The 24,655-nt window shown below is 34.7% G+C and overlaps 1 protein-coding gene across 5 annotated transcripts in view; it reads right to left on the bottom strand.

Moving 5' to 3' along the window:
- chrna6 (cholinergic receptor, nicotinic, alpha 6) overlaps positions 1 to 13,238 on the bottom strand; it is a 55,040-nt gene extending 41,802 nt beyond the window's left edge. For 3 of the 5 annotated variants that reach the window (XR_007827833.1, XM_051110818.1, XM_051110826.1), the window contains exons 1-4: positions 13,017 to 13,237; positions 4,487 to 4,626; positions 2,772 to 2,816; positions 891 to 1,000 (exon numbers count right to left, since the gene is read on the bottom strand). Coding sequence is in view for 4 of the 5 variants with exons in the window: in XM_051110818.1 (XP_050966775.1) it covers positions 891 to 1,000; positions 2,772 to 2,816; positions 4,487 to 4,626; positions 13,017 to 13,074 (353 nt within the window). In the remaining variant the exon portion in view is untranslated. Of the gene's footprint in view, positions 1 to 890; positions 1,001 to 2,771; positions 2,817 to 4,486; positions 4,627 to 13,016 lie in introns of all 5 variants that reach the window. The other 2 variants (XM_051110805.1, XM_051110813.1) reach the window with 2 other exon arrangements.
- Positions 13,239 to 24,655: the final 11,417 nt, after the last annotated feature.

Raw genomic sequence — 24,655 nt, 5'->3', positions numbered from 1 at the left:
CTAGCTCTGATCATGTTCATCTGGCTCCAAATAAAAAAGGACACCGTCCAGGCATTCTAGGTGTATATGACTTCCTTCTTTCAGACAAATCCAATCGGCGTAATATTAAAAATGATCCTGGCACTTCCAAGTTATAGCATGGCAATAGGTGGGTGTTTCTCATCTGTCTAATAGAAGTCCAAAAAAGTGCATCCATTCATAATAAAAAGTGCCTCACACGGCTCCGGGGGGGTGAATAGAACCTCCTGTAGCAAATCGGCGCATTTTTATATAAAAAAAATTTGAATTTTAAGCATAATAATCACTTGATCTAGCTTGACATAGGACGTATGCGTGAAACCAATGTTTGGTAACAGGAGCAAAGGAAGCAAAGTTTCCTTTACCAAAGGAAAATCAGTCTCCTCTGGTTTATATCGAAATCCTCCAACATTTTTCTTTACAAATCCTTGTTTTGAACTTCTAATTTGAGATAAATTTTTTGTCATCTGCCCGGAAAGGCTACCATGTACAACAGTTGGTGCAAACTAGATTAAAATGATTATTATGTTTAAAACATGGATATTTTTATTTCAAAAACACATTGTTTTACTACAAGAGGCCTTTATTCACCCCCCCGGAGCCATGTGAACTACTTTTTATTATAGGTAGATGCACTTTATTGGACTTGGACTTGTAGACTGATGAAGAGAAACACCGGCCTATTGCCATGATAGAGCTTGGAGGTGCCAGGATAATTTTAATTTATTACTCCGATTGGATTTGTTTGAAAGAAGTCATATACACCTAGGATGCCTGGAGGGTGAGTAAATAATGGGCTAATTTTTATTTTTGGGTGAACTAACCCTTTAAATTAATAGAAGTTGAATGTTAGGTTGGAAGAGTTGACTCACTTGTTGTAAAGTACAATGTCCGGCCTCCAGATTTTATTTGATGGGACTCTGATGAACTCAATTCCATCAAACTCTGCTGGTGACCACTTCAGTTTGTAGTCATTCCATATCTATGACAAAATCACAAAAATACACTTTTAATTTTATGCTTTTAAAGGATAGTTCACCCAAAAATGTCGTTCCAAACCCGTAAGACCTCCACATCTTCGGAACAGAGATTAAGATATTTTTTTTAAGAAATCTGAAAGGTTTCTAACCCTGCATAGACAGCAACAAACCTGCTACCATTCCCAGAAAGGTACTAAGGACATCTTTAAAATAGTCCATGTGACATCAGTGGTTCAACCATAATTTTATGAAGCTATGAGAATACTTTTTGTGTAAAATTATGCCTATATTTAGCACAACAGTACCAGTAATTTTTTCTTTGAACACAAAAAGTATTCTTGTAGCCCAGAATGGACTATTTTAACATTGTCCATTCTGGGCCTTAAACATGGTTGTTACGTTGCTGTCTATGCAGGGTCAGAAAGCTCTCAGATTTCATCAAAAATATCCTAATTTGTGTTCTGAAGATGAACGAAGGGTTTATGGGTTTGGATAGACATAAGGGGAAATAATTAATGGCAGAATTTATATTTTTGCGTGAACTATCCCTTTAAGCCATGGGCTAAAGATTAATGCACATGCTTCAAGCTTTGGTGCCCATACAAGTGACATAGTTTTAATCTGGCATTTACACTTGTATGTGTACATCTGTCATCTGTGCACTGGCACAACCTTTAAAAGTCTTTGAGTGTATTTTTGGATGTGCACATCTCTGTCAGCAGAGAAAAAAGAAAGCACATTTTCTGCTTGAGCAGGTATGTTGTTTATTGAGATTTGTTGTCAAATGTGTATACTAAGCTGTAAATATGTATAGTAGTGCATTTCCTGTGTATTTGTTCCCAATTCTGTCTAAGTCCACGGTTTGTTGACATGTGTGTGTAGAGATATGTTATTAGGACTGCTGATCTCTCTGTGTTCAGTGATATCGAGCATCCTGCTATCAGGCATTGCACAGACTTATTCTACAATACTACAGGGCTTAACAAAAGCACATACACATTCTCAGAAAAAAATCAGCAAATATTCATCCAAATCCAGAACCCTCCTCCTTCCTCCAATCTAGACTCCAACACACTCTCAGTAACAATATTACACATCACAAACACAAATCAATCACAACTATAAACACAACATGCTGATTTAAGCAAAAAGTTCAGCAGATGTTGTATTTATTATTGTAGCACTTACAGTATCTAACGGTCTCATAGAAACCCTCTGACCATTAAAGCACAAAAATAATTTCAATATGACATAAGAAATAAAAATATAGCACTTCAGACATATAAAGCCAAGTTCATATCATGCATGTATCTACTTGGAGGATGGAAAAATAGGTTATGCTAAATGAATAAGTTCAACTAAAAAACTAACAAAATCTCTGCTGACTGTGAAATAACTATGAATAACAGTAGTTTATTATTATTCTGCTGATTATTAAAAACAATAAAGTGAAATGTTTGATCTAGATAGACTAAACTCTTTTTGCACATATATTACCATCTTTTTAACCTCTTTCGTTCCATTCGTTTTTGGAGATAACTACCGTGCTACCATTATTTACATGACTTTTCCATGGTGTACTGTTTCCACCTACTCATTCGCTCCATGCATGTACTGTATTGTTCTTCCCCTGCATTACCCAACCCCATCCTTTGTATGTTTATGCTATACACGTTCTATTGTAATAGACAGTGATACAAGAAGAAATAAAGTAGATGAGATATTCATGTTAACACAAACACGTGCACAAGGCCTACATGCTGCATCACTTACATGTCTCAGCCAAAGATTTGTTTCCATGATCTGATTGACTTCATCCTATACAGAGAAAGACACAGACAGAAGCAAAGACAGAAACGATCAAAAGAAAGACAGCCGTCCTCTATTATTTAGAATGGAACACATTCCAGCAATAAAATCAATACAGCTCTTGTCTAATGGGAAAGAGAGATCTGACAAGAAAACGGTTTGGAGGGCTAACATTTCAGAAGTACATTCATCTACTAACTTCAAGTGCATACTGTATGCCATTCACCACAGTGCCCTCAACAGTACTAATAGGTCCTGCATATTCACAAGAAAACATCAGAAAAATGCTTGTTGAGCAAATTTTTCTTAATCCTGTGAGTGAGTAAGTATAATCTGTAATCCAGGATTGTGTTCTCTAGAGTGGTGGGTTATGGTTTGTTAATCTCTGAGGTGTCTGTCTCTGTGAAGCAAGAATAAAGGTGTGCTGATAATCTTGGCTGCTTTCCCCCGGTGAAGTGGAAATTTAATCCAGGAGTTTTAAGAGGAGTGCTGATTTGTATGACGCCGGGGAAAGCACAGAGTCTGCACTACTTCCTGTAACAGTGGGGCGCAAAGGCTTTTAACTCAATTGCTCTCTCTGACCACAGTAAATGAAACAAAAAGCCCTCACAACAGCTGAAAACAGCACAGAATTTCACTGACAGAAAGCCACCTGCGGAGCAGATCCCCTTTTTTACATTTTGGAACAAGGCAAAAAAAACTCACACGCTATTCCTACATTTATCGTAACAGAGAGATCAGAAGTGCTTGTATTTGTTTGAGCTTAAATTTGTACACATTAATTACTGCAAACTACAATCCTCTAGTGTTTTACACTGATATCTCAGCTTTGCTTGATTCTTTCCGCAAGCATAAAACATATGATGATTTATATTGGATATCCCACAGAGTTCATTCCTTAGAAAAATATTCACAAAGATCCACAAATAATGAAAGCCTGGCCATTACTGATAAGCTTTTATGTCTGATAAATATTCGATATGAAATTTCTGTATTTTTTTCTAAATAAATCAATTGTGTTAAATGCTAGATATATTGTAATTCAATTGCATTTAAAGATCACAAAAAAATAAAAATTCTGTTATTAATTATTCACCCTCATATTGTTATAAACCTGTAAGATCGTCATTCAACTTCAGAACACAAATCAAGATATTTTTGATGAAATCCAAGAGCTTTCTGAAGCTCCATAGACAGAAACACAACTCCCTTGTTCAAGGCCCAGAAACGTAGTAAGGATATTGTTAAAAAAGTCCATGTTACATCAGTGGTTCAACCTTAGCTTTATAAAGCTACAAGAAGACTTTTTGTGTGCAAAGAAAACAAAAACAATTACTTTATTCAACAATTTATTCTCTTTCTGTATCAGTGTTCAACCTACGTTCACAAAACAGATGTGTTAGCTTCATAACATTACGGTTGAACCACTAATGTCACATGGACTATTTTTAATGATGTCCTTGGAACCTTTCTGGGCCTTGAACGTGGTAGTTGCATTGGTGTCTATGCAGGGTTAGAACACTTTTGGATTTTATCGAAAAAAATTTAATTTGTGTTCCGAAGATGAAGGTCTTACGGGATTGGAACGGCATGAGGGTGAGTGATGAATGACAGAATTTTAATTTTTTGGTGAACTATCCCTTTAAGTATTTTGAGACAGTAGACACTGATTTTCTTACCACTTTAACAAGCTGTGAGATGGAGACCTCAAACTCCACAGTGACGGGGTCAGACACATTTTCCACTGGCCGAATGAACTGATTATACCTCCTGAATAAACGACGAAACAGCCTGTCTTCTCCTTTAGATGAGAAACAATCTGCACAAACACGCACATACAGAGATAAACACACACAGGAATAGAAATCTACTTTAGTATGCAATGCACTGGGTGAGACCAAGGGATAGACTTCATTCATAATACAGTAGATGGCGAAGTAGGGACTACAGAGAATGAGACGCATGCAGTAACATTCAGTATCAGGAATGTAATGTGCTATATATTAGCAACAGTAGTTGACTGACACCCATTGCTATTGTCAGAATGTCAAAATTGTCAAATATTTTTATACCTGCATATGCTCAATAGCCTCAATTTCAAACAATCAGTTATGTGGTCAACTATATTTGTTTGATGTTAATGCATTTATCAATAATTGTGTTGTTTTTGTGTTTGGCTCTGTCCATACTCTATTTATTGTTTTATAGTTTGAATGTGTGTTTTTGTAAGTATGTGGGCTTGTGTCCTCTGTTGCTTTTAGCACATTCCTCAGGATCAGAGCCAATGTCCTACCAGACACTCTAAGTGCACCAAACATAGCTCTCAAGGTTAGAGGTCATCATCAACTATCACCAAAGAGACCAGGTGTAGTCAAGTGGAAAATGGAATCACTTTACAATAATGCACTCTGATGGAGCTAGACAAGTCTGAGGGAACACCAAAGAACACGGGAGAAGTCAAGAACAGGTTAGGGTCGAAGCTGAATGCAGGGTTTTACTTGAAACAGGATATAAAATTTCACTCTTTGTAACTTTGAACTTAACTTGTTTGCACCAGTTTCCCTGAAGGAAAGTCTAATAGGATACTGGTCAAAAGTGTAGTCACATATAATATTTGACTTTCATAATGCAAAATATATAAACAGAAGCAATGTAAGTTACTCACTTGCTCACCAATGGATCCTCTGCAGTGAATGGGTGCCATCAGAATGAGAGTCCAAACAGCTGATAAAAAATTGCAGTAATCCACAAGTAATCCACATCAATCCAGTCCATCAGTTAATGCCTTATTAAGTGAAAAGCTGTGCGTTTATCAGAAATAAACCAATCATTAAGGCATTTTAACTTAATCCATCGCTTCTGGACAAAATACATAATTCATAATAACATTTCATTTAGTGAAATCATCTATTGCCTGTTGTTCTCTCACATCAAAATCCACAGGCATATGTCTTTAGAACTATTTTCGCTTGTAAATGTTGCTTGATCTGTGCATATTTCTCTCCTGATTCAGATGAGATGTCTGAATTGACATTGTGTCAATTCAGACATCAGACTTTTATATAACTTTTATATAACTTTACACTTGATGGACTGGATTTGTGTGGATTATTTGTGATATTTTTTAATCAGCTGTTTGAACTCTCATTCTGCCAGAACTTTTTCACTACAGAAGATCTGTTGGTAAGTTACGTAATGCGTACGTACCTGTACTTCAAATCTGATCTGATAAACAAAGTAAGTCAACTTCATCTTGGTTCGCCTGAAGGTCAATAAATGTTCAGGTAAACTATTCCTTTAAGATTTAAGTAAAGATTTTAAGTTTTGTGCTATACAAGATGTGTGGAGACAGTATACTGAATTGTATTATATGTGGTTTCAAGAAATAATGTAATCACAATCCGTGACATTATGCCCTGTATCAGATTCGGTTATATAATGACTACGTAAATTGACTTCAGTTGCATTTTGTAAACAACCTTTCGCAGTTATGACCTCTGTAAACTTCTAGCATAAATTAAATAGGACTGAATGCAGTTGTCAGTTGGTGTGAATTTAAACACCCAGGCACACCCATGTACACAGAAAGTTCAGAGCTGCTGTCTCATGCGTGTATGGCTTTTGTTTTACTTTCCTCTTCTAATTACTTCAACTAGTTAACTCTCCAATGGCCCCCTCTGTTAATGGGGTTAGCCAAGGATAGCAAGGCCCTGCTTTCATTAATTAAATGGACTTAACCCTCATACAAATACATTAGATACGAAGTGGAGAGTTGAAGTTTAGAGTTAGTCTTCTGAACCCCATCAAGCTTAAGATAACCCTTTTAAATTAAAGTAGAACAGTGTCCACATGGACCATAAAGTCTCTTAAAGTTGAACTCTTAAACAGACCCTGGTGGGAAACATAAAAGAATAGTCCACCCAGTTTGATTTACTCACCCTTATGGGGTTCCAAACCTGTATGACTTTCTTTCTTCTGAAGAACACAAAATAGAAGATATTTTGAAAAATGTTGGTAACCAAATTTACTGCCACTGGCTTCCATGATCAAAATAAATATTTTTAAATATACACAACAACATATTAAATATTTTAAAAAGCTTCTTCTAAGCTTTATAATGGCAGTGAATGGCTGTAGAGATTTTGAAGCAAAATAAAGTGCATCCAATCCATCCATCATAAAAAGTACTCCAAATGGCTTCAGGGGGTTAATAAAGGCCTCCTGATGCGAATCAATGCGTTTGTGTAAAAAAAAATATCCATATTTACAACTTTATAAACCGTAATCTCTAGCTTCCACTAACTGTCATGTGCTTATACTCGAGAGAATGAGAATGCTAGTCTCGCAAGAACCAAGCTTTGTTTACAGCAAAGGAAAACCAGTCTCCTTTTGGTGTAAATATTGAAGTTCTCCAACATATTTCTTTACAAATCCTCGTATTGTATGAATTTATGGTTTCCGTATTCATCACTTTTCACCAGAGCTTATGCTACGTCTACGTCATCCGCTGGAATGCCATTCTCTCATGAACACGTGTACGACAGTTAGTAAGATTACGGTTTGTAAAGTTTTAAATATGGATGACGCCATGTGGAATACTTTTTATAATGGATGTACTTAATTTTCCTTCAAAATCTTAACCACTATTCACTGCAATTATAAAGCTCGGAAGAGCTAGGACAGTTCATTATATAACTCCAATCATATTCATCTGAAAAAAAGAAAGTCTTATATACCTACAGTATGGCTTGAGGGTGAGTAAATCATGGGATAATTTTCATTTTTGGGTGAACCATTCCTTTAAAATTGTTTTTCTCTTTACACTATTATCCAGTGTGTTTGGTGAGTTTTGAGGTTCCTGAGGATTACATAAGTAACTAAGATGATTCTGATTATTTACAAAAACTGGCAAAACAGGAAAATATTTGCCAACTGATAATGTTTACTGTCAGGTAAAATAAATAAATAAATGAATAAAACAGGATGAATCTATATTTTACATCAAGAGACTATTTACAAAATGTGGCAGTTACATTATATTTATTCCATTTCAGAGCCCAATTCATATAAAAACATAAGAATGGAGCCAAGATGACATATTATCATAATTGCAAGAGAGCTGTCAGTGGCCACAATGAGGATGGAGGCTGATCAAAAATAGCAGCGGTACTTACATTAAAATTACAGTTCATAACGGTTAAGCCCAACACATTTGACTTGGTCCACTGGATTCAGCACTGAAGGCCATTAAAATTGCAATTACATCCCAAAAGCCACAGGTATGAGTCACTGTGGAATTTATTCCCTCTTTACTGAAATTATTTTTTTATATAAAAAAAGTACCTGAGATTGTGCATGTTCTGCACTTCTCTTATCCTCTAACAGAGACTTTATACACTATAGTCTTTTTTACCGGTCAATTTGTATTCATGAGCAAAGGGTATCATGAAACTCCAATAAGACACATTAAAGGGTTTTGAGGGTCTTGTTAAAGGCACTAGTATCAAGGGATTGGCAATATATGAAATATTCACAAGATGTGCACAGTGAGTTTGCTTGCGATATAAAAAATAATAATACCTGTGCTGCAAGAATAGGGCTGCATTGTGATGCTGCAAATGATTTTAACACACTTTTTATTTGGCCATTAAATTTACCAAGCTGTAAATATACTTTCAATACATTTTGTGATCCTTCCATATTTCACAACTTGTGCATGTCCACTTGTTTCAATAGAATCTCTATTTTAGATTTCAGAGGCAAAAGAATCAAAAAATGTCCACATCCCTATGTGGCATGTATTAAAATGTTTCAATAAAAATATGCAGCAACAGTTATTAGTATGTTTTGTTATATTGGTGCAATATAAATGAAAATAAAATCAATTTTTTTTAATAAAATGTAATGACATTTTGTGTTTATATAGTGAAAGACAAAGTGGGAAACATACATTAGTTATTTATAACTGGATTTTTCTTGCATAAACATTTGAATCGCTGATTTCTCGGATCTCACCCCTATGTCATTTAATATGTTCATGTCTTTATTTTTTTCAATCGAAAGGAAATTAAGGTTTCAGGGAAAACATTCCAGGATTTTTCTCCATATAGTGGATTTCAACAGGGACCAACGGGTTGAAGGTCCAAATTGCAGTTTCAATGCAGCTTCAAAGGGCTCTACACAATCCCAGCTTAAGGTCTTATCTAGAGAAATGATCGCTCATTTTCTAGAAAAAACAAAAAAATTGTATACTTTTTAACCACAAATGCTTGTCTTGCACTAGCTTGACTTTACACATTATGAAGTCACGTTATAAAGGTCACGCATGATGTAGGCGGAAGTACTGACCTGATGCTACGAAGTGAATGCGCAAAAAAAATTAAACGCCTTCACAAAAAAAGATAAAACAATGGGTAATATAGTTAAAATCATATGTTATTATCTGACATTAATAGGTACATTAATATGTTTCATAAACTTGTTTGCTGGAGATCAGAGAAACATACAAGCAGCTACAATGGTGATGAAGAATGTTCAATCGATTGGAAAGACTAAAGAGTCATCTCTGATAATATAAAGCCATGTGTAAGTCACTCGTGAACTGCTGCTGAGCACGTATGCCTTCATTTAGAAGTAATGAGAGAGAGAGAGCTCTTTCTCTCAAAGTGAGCGGGACACTAAGTGTGTTTCTCTGTCAGTGGAGGAAAAGCATTACAGATAGAATCAGACAGGTGAGCTGTTCTTGTTGCCCAGAGACTTGAGCCTGCAGCAACAGCACACACGCCTGTTCCCCGCAGCAGACTGTGTGCTTATGTATGCGTGTGTGTGAGGTCCTGTCAGGACATGCATCACTGCCTGTGCTTGTGGTGCGTATGCGTATCTTAAACAAAGAGTATGGAGGACGTGTGTCTATGTTTTTGTGACTAATTCTGAACACAGGAAGAATGACACTAAGCCACCTGGAAATCTTCATATTTTCAGCACTGTCATCCAATCTTTAAGAAGTAAGCTTCTCTGATAGTCACGAGGCGAATTTAGGACGATCATCTTCTATCATAATTTCTTCTTCTCTCAATTCCCCCTACATATGAATTGGAGCATTACCTCATATCACACTGTAACACATCAAATTGTGCAACTGCAGGGCTTTAAAGGGCTTTAAGACCTTTGTCATCATCTATATAAACCAGCTTCAGCAAGGCAGAAGAAATAGAGGTGGCAAAGCTTGGAAGAGACAGAATTGGAAACAATTCAAAATGTTTTTACACCCATTCATTTTTACTTTTCTTTTGTTTACTTTCTCTAGCTTTCTTTCATCATCTCTTTTGCAGCAGAGGGGTTTACCTCCCATAACCATTCTCCCTGCTGGAACCTCATTGATTTCTCTCCTCAGCACCAAAACACAGATGTGAAACTATAGAAAAAGAGCGCATGAGTGGATAAAAGAGCAATCCTCCCCAGAAGATGTTCCTTCCTGAGAGATCTAGGAATCTAACATTAGATATATGTGTAAAGCCTACAGTATGATTTTACATTTACATATACACTATTGCATTGTAACACCTGGTATGAACAAACATGTCAAAAAAATGCACAAACTACTATAAATATGTATTCTCTAATATAGTATACGAGTTCTTTTTGCAGAAAGTGACAAATACAATGAAAATATCACTTCCACAGATACTTTTTTATATTTCATAATTCATATTTGTGATTTTTTTTTATACTAGGATGCCTGTAACCCTACAATATCTACCTGTTTCTTTCATTCAGACAGGTTAGCAATACTTTTCTTTTCTTATTATCATTGCATTCGTTGTAGCTTACATTACAGGACTGAATATACATCAGGCCACCGTGAATTAAAGCACTGGTTCTCAAAACTCAACTTATTATTATTTTAAATTAAGCTAAAACAACTAAAAGTAAAATTAACTTAAATTTAATTCTATGTTTTTTGTTTTTTTTTTTTTCCTTAAAGAAAGGTTCTCACTGTTTTATATATAGACACCTTCAAAATTTCTCACATTTTCACAGATTATTCGCTATAGTTTAGAAAATGGTAATAAAATATGACAATAACTCAAGAGTTAAACATGGCCAGAACAAATTCATCTTAATAATGTCAGATAACTCTAAAAGAAAGGTATGTAACAAAACATGATCAAAGTAAAAGTGTCAAATCAAAATTTTGGTCCCAAATTTTTTATACATTCTACTGGTAGTCCACTGTATGAATATATATATATATATATATATATATATATATTTCATACAGTGGATTCATCTAATTACATCTAAAATTTAAAGTGTGTGTGATAAAAATTTAAAATAAATTAATTTTAAAAACTAATTTTAAAATTAAATCATAATTTATGATCATAATTTACTAAATAACATTATTTTACAAGTTCATAACTAAAAAAAGTTTATATTATTCACTTGCCTACAAAAAAATCAAAAATCAAAAATCAAAACACACATTGGAGGCTTCATTATATAACTCATCATCTAACCCTACAAAACCCGAATTTTACTGATATTGTGTCTGACACTGCAGCTATGATAAAATAAATAATAAAATAAAAAGAATTAAAACAAAATTAAACTGTTCATCCTCACTGAAGACAATCAATACATAACTTACCCACTATTCCACTGCAAATCATTGGTACAAATGATATGAGAAAACACCTTGCTCCAGCTATAACTCTCACAAAACTTTATATTTGTGCATATCTCCTGAGAAACCTTTCCTAGACCCTCTGGTGTCTTTCTCCAAACATCTCTCTCTCTCTCTCTCTCTCTTTGGCTCTTCCCTCCTCCTCACTTCATATAGTGGCCTTGTGATCAGTCCAGCATGGAGAGAATCCTTGCAGCGAGAATGACATACAGCTGGAGTTGAACACAAGTTCACCCTCAGACAGCTCCTTTTTTATAAGCTCAGAACCGCATAAGGAATTTACCAATGTGAAAACTCAACAGGATGAAAGCAGTGTGTGTCCTTTGAGTGTTTGCCTGTTTCTAAGTTTATCTCCTAAATGTATGACTCACTCTTGAGTGACACGGCTGCATGGCAGTGACAAAAAAGTGAAGCCTCTTGTTTCGTATTTAGATCCACATTTGCCAGCTAACCCAAACAAGAACAGAACGAACTTACTTGTCTGCTTAATCCAGTGACAAGTGAGCATGACCAAACGTGGACTTGTTGCTAATTTTACGTAAACAGCTTTCTGTGAGTCGAGAAGACTGTAAATATTTCAACGCGTGTGACGCACAAGCTGGCGTTGACGAAAGTGGAAAACGAAGTGATTAACCCGCATTTCATTGCAACAACGCCACTGGGCTCACCTACCGGTTTCATTCTGCCGATAAAAGGCTTTAAAGCGATTAAACAAAATTGTGCTATCGCTGTTGTCTAAAATAGCCGCCGGATTCCCCGCAGTTAGTGTCTCCTGAGCGAGACGAATAAGCGCCCGAAACTCCGCGTTCTGCGCGCACGCCAACAGCGTGAAGAACGGATTTGACTATATTAAAATATGCTTTGGAATAAATCTTTATTAAGATTATTATCCAAACAAAATAACTAACATATGGAGAGATACGAAGTGGGTGTCACGGTCACACCAACAGACTAATTACTAATTTAAATTCACAAACCCAAGACAGTCAACTTGTGTTAGGATATATTTTTGCATTACCAAGCCCCTGTAATGTTTTACCAAAACATTATGTTATGAATTATTTATCACCACGTTTTTCAAACCCTTTCTCACTTTCCAACGTGGAACACAAAAAGGGGCATAATATTCGTGACTGACAGCGATCAATTGCCGTTCACTTTAGTTGCATCTCATAATGCAGTAAATAGTGACTGAGGCTGTCATTCTGCCTAATGTTTTCCACAGAAGAAAGTAAGTCATACAGGTTTGGAGAAACATAAGGGTAAACGGTGACAGAATTTTGATTTAGTGCGAACTATTGCTTTTAATGACATGAAAGCTGAGAAAATGTCCTTAAACAAACTTGGTAGGACAGTCGAGCATGATTGTTCATTAGTTCACGAATGACAGAGTATGGGCTAATACTTTTTTTCCCGCTTGGTACCATTCAGGTCAATGGGCACAAAGACACAGAGCAAGTAATATAATTCAAAGTTATTGTATTTATAAAATGTACTAATATCTTGAATACAGTGCAACTTACCTTGCGTTATCAGGACAATTAAAAGAAAAAACAAAGTGACTCTCCCCGCAGAATTCATCGAGCGTCGCAGGTAGGGAGTCTGTCTCCCTTTCCAAAAGAAAGTAACAAATTCGTGAAAGAGTCGGAAAGGAACAAACTGTAGAAAGGCTGTTTGTGGATCCCGGTTGCGTGGCTGGAGTTCTGCTTTCCGCGAGCAGAAGAAACGCGTGAGGTGGATTTGATTTCGTCCCTCCCCCTGGGCGCGTGCATCCTTCCCCACGCGCGTCTTCAAGCAAGTGTCATTAATGAGACGCACAATAACAGTTTCTTTTTTACAGCAATTTAAAGAGGTAGTTCATGCAAATATGACAACTGAGTCATCATTTACTCAGCTTGACATCTTTCACGTCCTGCAAGACTGTCTGGAAAACACCAAAGGAGGCATTTTGAAAAATGTACTGTTCGTTTGTTTCCACGTACTGCAAATGAATGGTGAGTGAAGATGCAAAGCTTCCAAAAGGAGGCAAAATCAATAAAAGTAGGTATGCTTATCATCCTTGTGTGATGTTTGAAATTCTAATTAATTTAGATTTTTGTGAAATCAAACGATTTATTGATACGATCAGACTCAAATGAACTGTTCCTTTAACTGGTTCATCCAGAAATGAGAAACCATTTCTTTTTCATCAAGGCACCAAAGTTTTCAGTGTATAGAAATCAAAATTTTAGTTATTGTATGGCTCCAGAAGACTTAATTTGGACCACTTTTATAATATTGTACTTTGCCACATTTTTTATCAATGCTTGGGAAAACTCATTAGTACTAAAAACATACCAAATATGTTTTGGAATATGAGTGTAATGCTGACAGAATGATCTGTAGAGGAATAATAAAAAATGAGTGTTTGATTTTGAGATGCAACTATTACAGAAGGTTCAAACACTCACTGATGCTCCAGAAAGAAAAAAAAAAAAAGCATTAGGAGGCGGGGGGTGAAAACTTTTGAACAAAATAGGGATGTGTAGGTCTAAATTTTTCTTATTTTGCCTAAATATCTTTTTTTTTTTTTTAGTATTGCCCTTCAGAAGCTACAGAAGATACTTACATGTTTCCCAGAAGACAAAATAATTTAAATTTACTATAATCTTCAAATTCCAAAAGTTTTCACCCCCGTCTCCTAATGCTTTGTTTTTCCTTCTGGAGCATCAGTGAGCATTTGAACCTTTTGTAATAGTTGCATATGAGTCCCTCAGTTGTCCTCAGTGTGAAAAAATGCATCTCAAAATCATACAGTCATTATTAGAAAGGGTCCAAATACACAGAAATGCTGAAAAACTAAAGAATTTGTGGGACCTGAAGGATTTTTCTGAAGAACAGTGGGCAGTTTAACTGTTCAGGACAAACAAGGGACTCATGAACATCTGTCACTAAACAAAAAAAACACTGTCGATCATTCAGGTAACAGCACAGTATTAAGAATCAAACGCATGTAACGTTTTGAATGGGGTCATTTTACAAATTCAACTATTATTTTCTCTTGTGAACTATATGTAAATGTATTTTCAAAATTCATGCATTTTGTATGATCCCATTTTGGCAAAATAATTAACATTTTGCAGATTCTGTAAGGTGTATGTAAATTTCTGGTTTCAACTGTATACATGAATGACAGAATTTTCATTTTTGGGTGAACTATCCTTTTACGGTTGTTTTACTTCATAATATGTAAATCCGAAGTACTCAATTACAGCTGTTTATGAAACAACAAGTTTTTTACATATTCATAGACTGTACTTGATATGATCACTGTAACATATACACAGTAATTTGAATGTTAATGAAATTATTAACTTATTGAAATTATTATACTTATTATTTCTTTAAAAACACATTCCCTTCCTTTTCTCCTTTTATCACAATAGAACTCTTACAACATATCACCCTAGGCACCATAGAAAATCAGACAGAAATGTGACCTCTGTGTAGAAGGTTTATGTTCCCGTAATTGCACATTGAAAAGGCTTTCTGAGGTGCATAAAGTCTGAGTCAAGTTTTAAAAGCAGAGCAGTCAATAAAGAGTTCCGGGTTACCACAGGTGACTAACAAAGTGCCGCTGGAAAAGCCTCAGGAATATTGATTAAATTTAGCTTCCCATTATAAAAGCCTTGCTGTTGTCATCAAACAGAGTGTTTAGGGGAATGTAGTTTAAATCTCACTTTAATAATACAGAGCAAACACAAAGACATCCCAGGAGTTAAAAAAAGATGAAGGTCTTTCATTTGTGTAAATCCATATTTAACATTTAAACACAAATGTATAGACCAGAGGGACACACATGGCTCAGCAGCTGTTGTTATTATTGGTTTCCCATCAGACAGCTGAGTTTATCTGTGTATGCTGTAATGATAATGGGAGAAAAAACATTTTGATGCTTCAACACATGTGCACATGCAAACAGACTGTAAAACCTACAAGTATCCATGTGCAAATGCTTAAACATAAAGAAAAACAGACACAGATAGATTTGACCTTACAATGTTTGGATAATAACATGAAAAACAGAAATATAATGTTTCATCCATTAAAGTGCTAACAGCAGGATGCATTTTCACAAAGACCTATCTACACAGGTTGCTGTCTTTTTTTTCCTCCCATTTTTTAGTGGATATTTCATTTTATGGATTATGTTCTGTGTGTGTGTTTCAGATTCAAAAGTTTAAAGGAATAATTCACCCAAAAAAAAAAAAAAAATTGCTCAAAAAATGAGTCACCCTCAGGCAATCCAAGATGTAGATTGTGTCTTAATCAGAACAGATTTGGAGAAATTTAGCATTACATCTGCTCACCAGTGGATCCTCTGCAGTGAATGGGTGCCATCAGATTGAGAGTTCAAACAGCTGATAAAAGCATCATAATAATCCACAAGTAATCCCATCAATTAATGTCTTGTGAAGCAAAAAGTAAGTGTTTGCAGCAATTTTTCATTTCACCATTCCTTTAATTAGTGTAATAACAAGATTTACATTGCTAAACATTAAAAATCATAGTAGTGATAATATAATAATATACACATACAATAAAGGTGTTTATTTATTGTATACCCCACTCCTTTCCATTTGGCTTAGCATATCTTGTCGATATGGTGTTTCACAAGTGTTTGCACGTGTTACATTTTCATTGAAATTCTTTACTGGAAAAAGATGTCCTAATTTGTGTATAGTTTGGGCGCAAGGTTAAAAAGTGTCATTCTGTTTCTAACTCATTTTGTGTGCAGTAAGGGAACAGTTTGTCTTCATTTGGTACTGTAGCTCTCCGTCTCCCTCTCTTTCTCTGTGTGTGTGTACGCTAGAGGGAGCAGGTGCAGCAATTTGGAGGTCTGTATCAGTCTGTACACAATTGTTAGTTCAATCAGGGCTTTTTGTCTTTTCCCTCACACACGTATTTTCATTCCAATTAAACAAATCAGTTTGTATTGAGTTCAGGTAATTATTTCAAAATATCAAAACTGAAAATGAATGTAATTATACAGCCTTTCCCCATCGCCATTACTAAAAACTGTCATAACAAATATTTACAAAACCTTTTGTAAATATATGCATGCTATTTAATGTCATCATTTGTTATTTACTAATCTGCAGTATGAACAATAATTAAAAAATAATTCAGACAGATATCTTTAGATAGATAGTTAGCCATTACAAAAGCAGAAAAAGCCCTGTCCATGGTTTCGAAATAGGAAAATATGAGAGAAAATGTGTGTGTTGGTAAGGAATCACTGTGTGTACGGATACAGGGTGGTCGATATTTTGTCTATACTTTGAGAGAATTAGACCATTTTATGATGATGCCGCTGTCCATGGTGCTGAACATTGATTTGTGGTCAAAGCAGTGTCTTTGAAGCTTTTCCCTGTTTCCCCTGTTTGAAGAAATATTTATGCATCTGTTAATGTAAACTGACTAATACCTTGGGGTACTATTGATACTTTTTAGCTTTTTGCTTTTATGATACTTATATTTTCAGCTCTTAATTAGACAAGAATGTGAGTGGTGATTGGAAACGATTGGTTGGGCTTTTTTATTATGCAGAAGTGCAATATAGTTGATCAGGATTTAATTTATTTTATTTTATTTTATTTTATTTTATTTTATTATTTTCTGTTTAACAGTGTTGTTTTTGTCAAAGAGATAGTCAAGTCCTGTAAACAAGATGGTAACCAGTTGGTTCCCATTAACTTGCATTATGGAAAAAAATTCAGTGAAAGTCAATGGGAGCTGTGACTGGTTAGAAATACAGAAATAGAAGAAACACAGTAATTTAGGTCTAAAACAAAGGGTAAGTAAATAATGTCAGAATTGCCAATGTTGGGTGGACTATTCCTTTAAATAAAAGTGAAAATAAAATTATTAATAATAATTTTCATTCATCAAAATAAAGCGGAAATAAAATAAAATACAAATATTAAATTAAAACACTTAAAATTGGAAATTTAAAGTACTAAAATGACAAACAATTCTAAATGGAAATAAAATAAATTAAATATAAAAGAAATATTAAAACATATTAATATTAATAAATTATAATAATATATATAAATAATATATATAAATAATTTATAATAATATAAATTATATAATAAATATTAATAAATAGTATAATGGTATATAAATATTACTATATTAACACTGGAATTTAAGGATTTACTCTCTGTATTTAAAAAAAGTAATAACGTTTTATTTAGGATTGAGTGAATCCCACACTCTTAGAAATAAAGGTGCTTCACGATGCCACAGAAGAACCTTTTTGTTTAAATGGTTCTATAAAGAACCTTTACTCTGAAGGTGTAACACAAAAGGTTCTTTGTGTTGAAAAAATGTCCTTCAGATCATAAAAAGGTAAGAAAGAGACGGTTTATTTTTAAGAGTGTAATGCAACAAGATTTTCATTCTTTGCCATTATAGGGTTCTGAGGTGGACAGAGGGAATAGGTCATGGGTGATGTGTCCATCATAAATCACCAGTGGAACTAGAATCACACTATGATTTTTCTCTCTCCTCCTTTCCTCTGTTCTCCATCTTTAATTCATGGCTTCCTAAAAGCAAGACGTAGTGAGTCACAGAGCCATTAATGTCTCACTCTTTTCTCGTCTCTCGTCTCTATCCTTCTCTCTCAAATCTGTGTCTGCTTTTCCTGTCTCTCCACCCACCCTGCCATGTCCCAAACACTCTTTTAAAAGCTTCTTCTCTCTTTAGAACAGGACTGCCATCTTCTAGCGCATATTAAAAATAGAAAAATAAAGTTGCATTCCCCAATAGGACTTTTATGGCCTTGTAAATTATTCACCTCACACATCTACAATACCTAGATGATTATACCTGAGTGCTTTTATTCTTTGCTAGTACAGCGGGAATATCTGGAATCATGATCGTCCATTATGGGAGCACTGCTTGCGTGGTGTTGGGTAGAAAACCGGAAAAAGCAGAGACCACCGTCACAGCCTCAGACAGACCCACAAATCCAACTGCTCCTGTCAAGATCTTGGTGATCCTTTGCATCACTCAGAACAAGAATTGTTACCAGTTACTTACTGATATTGTTCTGATTGCTTTAGTCAGTGTTTGGAATTAAAAGCCATTTACTCATCAATGGATCTTCCAAACAATCTGATAAAACATCACAACATTCCACAACACAATTCCAGACCATCAATTAATGTAATGTCTTCTGAAGTAAAAAGATCAAGCATTTACAAGTGAAAACAGTCCAAAACAGGACTAAAATATGTTGGTGGATTGTAATGTGAATTCTGTGTAGTTTTTTTGTTTGTTTGTTTTTTAAATTTGAGGAAGTGTTATTATCTACGTTGACGCATTGCTGCCACACACATATTATTTTTTCCACTCAATTATGTCGTAATAACAAGATATTTTGTTGGTTTAACAACATCTTTTCTGGTAATAACAAGATCTTTTCTCGTAAAACAGAGAATGGGATTTTTGATATCTCGAATGGTTTTCCCGTGGCAAGGCAACAAAGTTATGGCAAGAACAACACGTCCTCTCTCCCAACTTGTCACATATTGACACTTGGTCAGGACCCTTTGGCGTCGCTTTTTGACGCTCACGGTACCCCTTTAAGCATCACTTTTGGAAGTGCAGGGTCCTCCATTGATTTCAGCTGTGTGCCTTAATTTAATGGTTTGAATGCATTTGTTTAAAAAAAAAAATTCAATAATTTTAAATAAATTTATACTTTCATTGGAGCACCTAAACCCACCCTTACCCTAAACTTACCCACTTCTGAACAATATAAAACACGTAACAGGCAAATATAAGTACAGACACAGGTATTTATTGCAGAAACAGACCATAAACATGCAGTATAAAAGCATTACAAACAAGTCGTGTTGCATTTCGAATCTTCTGAAGCCATACGATATCTTTATACAAAGAAGAGAGTAAAACATAAGGTTTTAATTGATGAAAATGATCCTGCTCCATTAATGCACTCACATCTCATTCAAAAAGATAATCCCGAACATTAGCATGACGTGTCAGCCTTATGACGCCAAAGGTTTCTTATTTAAAGCAATGAAGGACCCTGCACGTCGAAAAATGACGCTAAAGAGTTACCCTGTGCGTCAAAAAGTGACACCAAAGAGTCCTGACCAAGCGTCAATATGACGAGTTGGGAGTGAGAACGTGTTGGCGAGAAATGCAGAACAGAAAGTGTATAATAACTTTTGCACACTTTGTCTGATTTTGATCAAACTTCAGCAGTTTGTTCACTGTATGATGTCGATCGCATAGATGTGACTATTAGGAGGTACATGGGTGGAGTTATGTTTAGGATAGGGTAAGGGGTAGGGTTAGGGTGTGGGTGTCTATCTCCACCCATTACCTCCAGCAAAGGGGAGCTAGAGCTATAGCTCCTTCTATTTGGCTTGGGGTTTTTCCTACAGTCACCAAACTCAATACATATATTGTTTTCATCAATCCAGACAATTTTCTAATTTACACCCATTAGCTACGACCAACAGGAAGTCAGCTATTTTTATTTAAAAGTAGAGTTTTGGAAAAATCAGGCTGTAAATAAATTAAATATATTATTTTTAATAATTAATAAATACTCCACCAAGGAGAAACAAGTAGGTCACACCAAACTTTGTCTGATGCCAAGATCCTAAAGACGCTAAATTGCAAGCGGATATTTTGGATATTTTGAACAGTGTTGATATGGCGATTTATGGAAGTAACAGCAAAAAACATCACAGTCATTTTCTTATATCTTTAAAGTGGAGCATCCAAACTCTTCAAAACTTTTTACATATGAAGAACATGTCATGCTTAGGAAACATGGTTAATTTCATAATTTTATCATGTTCAGAGGCCCCAAAAATATTAAAAATATCACACATGTAAACTGGGAGATTAAGACTGTAATACCAGGGGTGACCACAAGATGACCTCATGGGACAAGGGATCTTTTTAACTCTAATCCTATTCAGCTCATTCTCAGTGTATCAAAATGAAAAATAATGCAAAGAATCAGCTGATATGTACTGTACTGTCAGAATACTTTTACATAATTATTGTATAAATGCTTAAAGAGCAGTAAAATAATTTCTTTAAAAAAACTTTAAAGGAAAAATCATTAAATGTTTTATATATCCTAACCTCTCTTACTGATAAGAAATCTTTTGAGTCTACTCAAAAGTTCAGTTCATATAATTACAATAAGAATCAAATACATAAAATAAGTTAATATGTACTTTACTGATTATATATTTGTATATAATTGTTTCACAAATGTTTATACAGTATTAAAATACTATTTAAAACTGTTTGTAGATAATAAAAAGTGTTGGTAACAATTTAAAATAAGGTCTCTTTTGTTAACATTAGTTAATGCATTAACTAACATGAACTAACAATGAACAATATAATTTTACCGCATCTATTATATTTTTTAATGTTAGTTTATAAAAATATTCATGTTCATGTTAATTTACAGTACATAAACTAATGTTAAAAGATCCAACTTTACAATTTAAGAATGTATTAATACTTTTTAATTTAATATTAACATTAATAAATGCTATATAATTATTGTTCATGTTAACTAATATAGTTAATGTTAACAAATGAAACTGCATGGTAAAGTGTGGCCTAAGTATTATATATTGTTCTCTCCCTGTGTGTGTGTGTGTACTTGTTTTTGCTACATTGTGGGGACCAAATGTCCCCACAAGGATAGTAAAACCTAAAATTTTTGACATTGTGGGGACCGGCAAAAATAGTAAATGATGTTTATCTGAAAGTGTAACGATGCAAACATGTTTTCTGTGAGGGCTAGGTTTAGGGTTAGGGTTGGGGGATAGACAATATCGTTTGGTCAGTATAAAATCTATAGAAGTCTATGGAAAGTCCCCACAATTCATAAAAACAAACATGTGTTTGTGTGTGTGTGTGTTGATCTGTTGTAACCCTTCAATTGCTGTAACCCTTAAATCTAAACTGCCAGAGGGTTACTGTAAATGCATGCACCGTTTTCCTGATGGCACCAGGTTGGCAATTGTGCTGACAGCTTGGGCCCGTCATCGCTGCTTGCAGCTATATTAATATAACTGTTTCTTACAAACACATAACTTTTCACTTCAGAAGATGTTAATTGCTGGACTGGAGTCATGTGGATTACTTGTTGATTTTTGTGATGTATTTTATCAGCAGTTTGAACTCTCATTCTGACGGCACCCATTCACTACCATTGGTAGGCAAGTGATGTAATGTAATGCTAAATGTCTCCAAATCTGCACGTTCAGATGAAGAAACAAATTTATCCACATCTTGAAGGGCCTGAGGGTGAGTACATTTCATATAGTCCACCTAGTCCACTGCGTTTGTAAGAAAAAAGTTTGTCCTTAAATCCCATCTTTTTAAATTTCTCACAGGCATTTTTTGACCTTAAGACCTAAAGACCTAAACCGTTTTTGAATAACAAATCACTTCAGCCAGTGGAGAACAACATTACAAACACACATGCTAAGATACACAACGACAAACACAATTTTGCAGCTTCATAATATAGTGACTCAGAGTCTATAGCCTCAAGTATTGCTAGTCTTTAACCAGCTTACAGGAAGCTCAGAGGCCACCATGACTTTTACTGGCTGTGACAGTCAAAGGATGAAGTGGATTTCCTTCTTCTGTCCCCCATCTCTCACTCACTTTTTTTTCTTCTTGCCATGGGCTACTGGAGAGAACCGAATCACCATAAAAGTTTTATGGACAGTGAAGAATATGTAAAGAGATGTGCTGGTAGTGACTTGTATGGTTGTAACATAAATTTGTCCTTTTTAAAATAATATAGCAATGACAGGTCAATCTAAGGGATCTTTAGGAATAGCTAGTCTTAAATAGATACTTCACGCAAAAAAAAGAAAAAAAATCCTGTCCTTATTCATGCCATTCTAAACCTGTATGACAGAATTTCTTCAGTGGAACATAAAATGTTTCTGTGCCTTGACTGTGGTGGTTCCCTTGCTCAGAAAGCGTCAGAAAGCTTTTGGATTTCATCAAAATTATCTTCATTTTTGTTCCAGTGATGAACGTAGGTCTTTGAATTTGAGTGCGTAATTCTTTTCTTTTTTTTTTAATCAAAGCAGAAATACGACAAAAAGGCAGCAATTATCCAATCAAAGCATGCCTGCAAATTTGACCTTGTGAATATAGAGTCCAAACAGAGTGTTCTTATATGCTTGTTGTGAAATGACAGCTGTGTGTGGTTAGTGTTAGCAGTTAACGTCACTGCTCTCTGTTATTTTTAATCTTCAACGGCAGCAAGAGTGATCAAAAGCAAGCACAGCTAGTCTCTCCATAAGCCTCTGGGGACATGTGACCTTAAGACAATATTTAATGAGAGATATCTGGAAGAGACTCGCAAGCTAATGAAATTATTTTTGTATGTATGTGTGTGTGTGTGTGTGTTGCATAGGCTCCTCAGATTACCCCTTTCTAATAGTATTTATAGTCACTTGCTTTCTTCAGTTTTTCTTTCTCGTCCTCTCTCTCTCTCTCTCTCAACATTTGAAGATGGGTAGTATTCCATCTGTAAAATCAGAGCAAAACAACAGGCAAAAAGCCGTCTGGCAAATCCGCAGAAGACTGGTTTGGCTAAAGGGCCAAGCAGTTTGCACTGATAATTCTGACAAAACAATCACAGAAATGCCGTACGCAACGAAAGCAAAGTTTCGGGAATAATCTATAGAGCTCTGGAGGCTTTGTGAACTTTTATACACTTGGTGACGAAATTTCATAATGCAATTTATTCTGTATATTATAAATACATAAATACATTGTCTAAATTAACATATTTTCAAACATACTGTACACTACCAGTCAAAAGTTTTTGAACAGTAAGGATTTTAATGTAATTTGAAGTCTCTTCTGCTAACCAAGCCTGCATTTATTTGATCCAAAGTACAGCAAAAACAGTAATATTTTGAAATATTTTTAACTATTTAAAATAACTGTTTTCTTTTCGAATACAGTTTAAAATTTAATTTATTCCTGTGATTTCAAAGCTGAATTTTTAGCATCTATTAATCACACGATCCTTCAAAAATCATTCTAATATTCTGATTTGCTGTTAAAAAAAACATTTATTATTAATATTATTATTATTATTATTATATATAAGGACTCCAGGCATTTGAATGGTATAGTATATAATGTTACAAAAGCTTTTTTTCCCCCAGATAAATTCTGATCTTTTAATCTTTCTATTTATCAAAGAATCCTGAAAAAATAAAAATGTTTCTTGACCAGCAAATCAGCATATTAGAATGATTTCTAAAGAATTATGTGACACTGAAGCTTTGATCACAGAAATAAATTACATTTTAAAATATATTCAAATACAAAGTAGTTATTTTAAATAGTAAAAATGTTTCACAATATTACTGCTTTTGTTGTATTTTGGATCAAATGAATGCAGGCTTGGCGATCAGAAGAGACTTCTTTAAAAAAAAAAAATTTTTTTTTTTTGTATAACATAGTTTTAAAAGCTGTTAGGTCAAACTATTAGGGATGATACAAATTTAATTGAGCTAAAAATAAAATGAAAGTCTAACTGTGCATATAAATTGAGCAAAACCCCCCCCCTAAAAATCCGACCTTAAAAGGTCTTATATCCAACACATAAATTTCTACTGTTTCTCTTTAGATAATAAACACTATTATTTTTACTCATACTAAATATTTAATTTAAGATATACACTGAAACCAACAAACGCATTGCTCCTTTCTCCACATTTTAGAATGCAGCAGTGCATATGTGACAATCTGACAGTAAATATGAGAGACGTCGATATCTCAGCACGCTATAAGCAATGGAGGGGCATTTCTGCTGATCAGCAGCATTGCAGACAACAGCGTCTGTCTCTGCTGAGGCAGTGAAGTTTCCACCATGTTAAATCTTCCCCCCCGACATCATCGCTATGGGCAGCTGAAAATATATGTGCAAATAAAAAAATAAATATATAAATAGACCCGACAGACCATACAAAATATGGTCTTTCAGCTCTCAACAAATAACATATTTCATGGATTTTCTTTCGTTCCACTTACTTTACGGCCACAATATTCCCACATGGCTCTAATT

Source organism: Labeo rohita, chromosome 1, assembly GCF_022985175.1.
Source record: "Labeo rohita strain BAU-BD-2019 chromosome 1, IGBB_LRoh.1.0, whole genome shotgun sequence".
NCBI lineage: Eukaryota > Metazoa > Chordata > Actinopteri > Cypriniformes > Cyprinidae > Labeo > Labeo rohita.
This window is presented reverse-complemented; position numbering and strand designations above follow the sequence as displayed.